General features: G+C 50.6%; 2 protein-coding genes across 2 annotated transcripts in view; one reads left to right on the top strand and one right to left on the bottom strand.

Moving 5' to 3' along the window:
* Window positions 1-509: 509 nt before the first annotated feature.
* On the top strand, window positions 510-2,342 carry CSUI_004142 (methyltransferase domain-containing protein; the record flags this gene model as incomplete). The annotated part of the gene is made up of 2 exons (XM_068064337.1): window positions 510-565; window positions 949-2,342. Coding segments are annotated over 2 exons (828 nt in total), but the record flags the coding sequence as incomplete, so codon positions are not given.
* Window positions 2,343-3,053: 711 nt separating this feature from the next.
* Window positions 3,054-4,574, bottom strand: part of CSUI_004143 (phosphatidylinositol 3- and 4-kinase) — a 5,553-nt gene continuing 4,032 nt past the window's right edge. The window contains exon 3 of the mRNA XM_068064338.1: window positions 3,054-3,719. The gene's annotated coding sequence lies outside the window, so the exon portion shown is untranslated. The remainder of the gene's footprint in view (window positions 3,720-4,574) is intronic.

The raw sequence follows: 4,574 nt of genomic DNA on the forward strand, positions 1-4,574 counted from the left end.
TCACTGAGCGAGTCTTTTTTTCTTCCCTTGGAGAACGTCGTAGACTCACTCCCCCGAAGTTTCTTTACGGGGGGGGCACATCACCGCATGCTTTGTAGCTTTCCCGTGATCATTTATTGTACTGGAGGTCGAACGAGATTTAGATTTAGAGGTGTTCGGACTCTTTGCACTCTCTCGCATCACCGAAGAGTTCTATCTTCAAGACATGATAGTACAACTGAAGATCAAGAGATCTTCAGTCCCCCAGTAAGCAGACTGAAGAGGAAGAAGGTGTATGATGAGACGGAGAGAGACATTCTGCCGCGGAAGAACCGGATGCTGGTGGGCCACATCATGAGTTTTCTGTGTGAGCTCGTAGTCGTGTCCAAGAAACTGGGTTGTACTTGCGCTTGCGAGTTAAGCTCTATTGATCTGCAGTGCGCACATTCCCGTTTATGTTGTCAACATCCCTATCGGGTGGCTGAAGGGTTCAGGGGAGGGTTTCACTGCTTGTGCTATGGTTGTCTCAGGGCGGAGACTCAAGAAGAAGGTTCTGTAGGCGCTCGTGATTTCAAAGGAAAGGATGGTAAGCAGAAAGCCGATAGAACCCGAGCTAGCTTCTACTGAAAGGCGGGTATATTGTCATCATAGCCATCTGTCAAGGTAGCATCGTGAATGCAGGCGGACCGTCATGAATGCTAAGAAAATCACCAAGCCACGCTGAACAGTATCCAGCCGAGTTTTCGCTATAAGCCAACGGTAATTATTAGCCTTCTCGTCTGTAGCGGTTTCCGACCGTCCGGAGAACATCGCAGTTTCTGCCGGTGGGGAATATTTCCTTCCCCTTCCTTCAGTTCGTAGAGACATTCCCGCAGATGATCACCGCGGGGGCTGCCCTTGTGTGTAGAGAGAGGTAGGCTCCTTCTTTTTGTTTTTCTGTGTCCCGCTGGGGTGGCCCATCTGTTGCAGTCTTCGTACCGTGGCATCTACAGAAGAAGCTTGACTTGCGTCCCTCAGAGAATATACCGTCTGAAAGCAATGGTTCTCGGAAAAAAGAATGTAATGGAGGTGAACACGGAAGTGTTGGAGATTCTTTCGGCCGCGGAGACGCCGAAGGAAAAGATAGCGCACATCAGAGTAACTGCAATGGACAGTCGACACATTCGCGGTTGGGGCGGGTAGCGGAAGCTGTCAAAAGCGTAAAAGGGGAAGACGGCATATCCGACGAAAAGGAACTGACGGTGCCTACAAGAAACCGGCAAGCAGCTGATGAGACGGAAGGGCATGTCTCACAACGCGACTCAGAGCGGACGGCACGCCGGCATGATGCCAGGTCACCGCCGGGAACGGTTGCTTTAGAAAACTTGTTAGAGCCCGGTGCAATTGCGGATGGTAGAGCGCAAGGTTTGAAGGACATAGGTACTTCGAGCGGGAGAGATTCACAATATTTTGGGAATCATGACTTGGTAGGAAAAGACGCACAAGTTTCGGGGAGAGAGGAAAAATCCGACACAAATAGTCTTTCTCACAAAGGAAACCCTGACTCAGTCTCCTCCGATCAGCAGTCTAAGGACTGCATGGAGCCGAAGGACGACGAGTCCGGCATAACTACGCTGTTCCGATACTATCACGTGTTCAGTAAGGAAGAGATCTTAGGGCTTTGCCGACAAGTAGATGGCCTTGAAGTAGTTGAATGTTACTTTGACGCAAACAACTGGGGAGTTATTCTTCGTAAGACATGATGAGGGGAGGCAAACATGAAAACGTTTGCGTTGGACGTAGCTATCACACCTCTGTGCCAGTCTCCATATTAGCATTTGGATAGCCGAAGATCGGCAGGGACAAGTTGACTCCTCTTCCCATCTCGTTTGAGGAGGCTACACTTCCTGACATCTTTTACAGCAGCATATACGCTAGTTCTCTTGTACGTATTTTGGCGGTGAGCTTAGATCAGTGAAGACTGGTTGGGCGTAGCGGTTACAGGGTATTTTCAAGGTCCGAAAGAATCACGTGAGTCGGCGTCTCTTCAGTTCTCTTTTCTAGAAGTCAAGGGGTGGCCTCCTTTTTTTCATCGATGGACGTAGGTTTAGGGGTTGGGTACACAAAGACGTCGGAGAGCTCTGCTATTTGCTTTCATTTGGTTCGACAACTCATGGAATAATATACCTTTGTAACAACGGCACGCCGTAATCTTCAGTTTCACTGTATCTTGGGATAGTGTTGTCGGTATGGACGTCCTGTTGACTTGTCAAAGTGGCTTTCTGTACTCCCGACGGAGTAGCCTGGGCTGTTATGACCCAGGCGGCAGCCAACCGAGCTGCGCACGTCAATGACCTGTCATCTTTACACAGACAGCTAAAACTAAAGTTCTCATCCCGGGGTCGCCGCACCTACCGCTTCGAGTCTGTTGTGCCCAGCTGATACGCGTGCCAGGTGGAAGGACGGCCGGCCACTCAATAGACGCATGGTATGTGTATGATGCGGTAAACCTCTACCGTGTCCAACGAATGCCCTCTCTCAGAACTGCCAGAAAACGCACAGTTCTCGTTGGCAGCCACACTGGGCGTAAGCTGAGTTCAACAGCAGCCCTTGCTCAGGACACGTGTGTGGGTTGTCCTGTCCATGCTGGGCGATGGACTGTTGTGCAAGAACCTTGGTAGTTGAACGTTCCTGTAGTGCGTACACACGAGTGTCCAAAAGAGGGGCTGCACAAGATTAATCCGCTTCCAACCGTGACTGAATGCTCGACAGGTGCTGAAATCCGGCGACGTCCGCCGCAGCGTTACTAAAGGCTGATAGGCATCTAAGCGGCCTTCGGCTTCCTGGGGCCTCCTGCCTAGCCGAAGAAGCGTCGTCACTTGGCTGGAACTGGTGTGACGGACTGGACTAGCGAACCTTAAGTGAACGAAAACTGACAACCACCACACTACGCCCCCCCTCCCGCACGACCTGCTGCCGCGACGAATCCTGCCAAAGGCGGAACCCCGACCTGGGACAGAGTATAGAAAGATAAACAGGTTTTGTTTCTTGATTGCTCTCCCTTTTCAACGGGTAACCGAAACGACACTATTCTCCATGCCCAGCGCCGCACAGAAGAGGTTCACATGTCTGCACTGCTACCCAAGCTTTCATACAGCGCCGCAGAATCCTGTCCAGATTCGCGTAGAAGAAACTAGCAAAACAATGAGGCTGCGAAAAAAAAGGGAGTCACCGACACGGGTGCACGGCGTTTCACCCGCTGATGAGGGTGACCGTATTTCCTCCCTCGCGCGCGCACGTTGCCGACACACCAACAGTCCGGGTTCTGTCACAAAACGCGGGTAAAGTGAGTGTACTCATTACATGCGCTGACGTTTATTGACATTCTTGTGCAGACCTCACGCACCAATGAAAACCTAAGCGAAAGTATAATCATATCCGCCGGAGCAAGCTATGTCCAGAACCTTTCCATATCAACGGTTCAAAACAGCATGCAAACTGCTCAGAAGATAGAGTTCTCATTTGCCAAGGACTTGATAGGTACACAGTCCCACGAAATTACACATAGAGAGAAATCATTCGCGCTGATTTCATTCCGGACAGATAGGCACCCCCTGGAGTCCTACATACGATGCACGCATGCAGTTTCTCTCGTGATCACAGCAGCAGGAAAGTTGGCACAAAATCACATCTCATCTGCTTGGGATTCTGGCGTGAACATTACGTGTCTGAACCAATCAATTCAAGACGATACTCCGCACCTGCACAAGACATCGTAAGAGTTCAATCAAGGGAGCACGACGAGCATGCTCTTCCATTCAACTGAACACAAAGACAGGCAATAGAACTCGCTGAAACGACTGCTAACCCCCCCCCCGTTCACGCTGGATCAGACGATCATCAACAGGACGCATGGCCAGGCGAAAAACTGGATGGGTCACATCACAGACATACACATTCTTCAAGCCAACAAAGAATCAATGCATTCTTGGCTGCCAATTTGAATCGATCCTAAGGAGAAAAGAAGAGACAAAGTATCGACATCCTCCTACTACTCACTCCACTACTACATCGGTATCGAGCTGCGAAACTGACGAGGAAAAGAGGAAATGAAGAAGTGGAACAAAATAGCTTGGATGTGATACTACTTACACTACCATCCTCGAGTGAGCCCTCCGTGCCCCGTAGGCGCACCCGAAAAGCTAGTGACCTCGCACGGTGTATCATCACGTTTTTCCGTCGTCCGTTGGCGTAGGTAGGCTACCGACGCCGGCGACAAAGAGGAGGGCTGCTCTCGACCTCCCACGAAGAAACAACCTTAACACGTCTCGAACCACGTTCGAGAAGAAGACAACCCGGTATCATGTCCGAGCCGCAACTAACAGACCTCTGAATAGTACAAACGAGGCCACCGAAAACTGAAAAATAGCTGATGTTTCCTGCTCTTTACGGTTCTTGTTCAAGAATCAGGAACTTCCCACCAGCAGCGCATCACACATGGCGACTGCTATTATGATGCATAGGCGACCCGGTCCTTCTCTATGGATGGATGGTACAACCCCCTTTGACTGACCCATGAGTCCCGTCTCTCACCAGTTTGCCCGCTTGAGCTTGGG

This window comes from Cystoisospora suis (assembly GCF_002600585.1).
Source record: "Cystoisospora suis strain Wien I chromosome Unknown contig_1879, whole genome shotgun sequence".
Lineage (NCBI taxonomy): Eukaryota > Apicomplexa > Conoidasida > Eucoccidiorida > Sarcocystidae > Cystoisospora > Cystoisospora suis.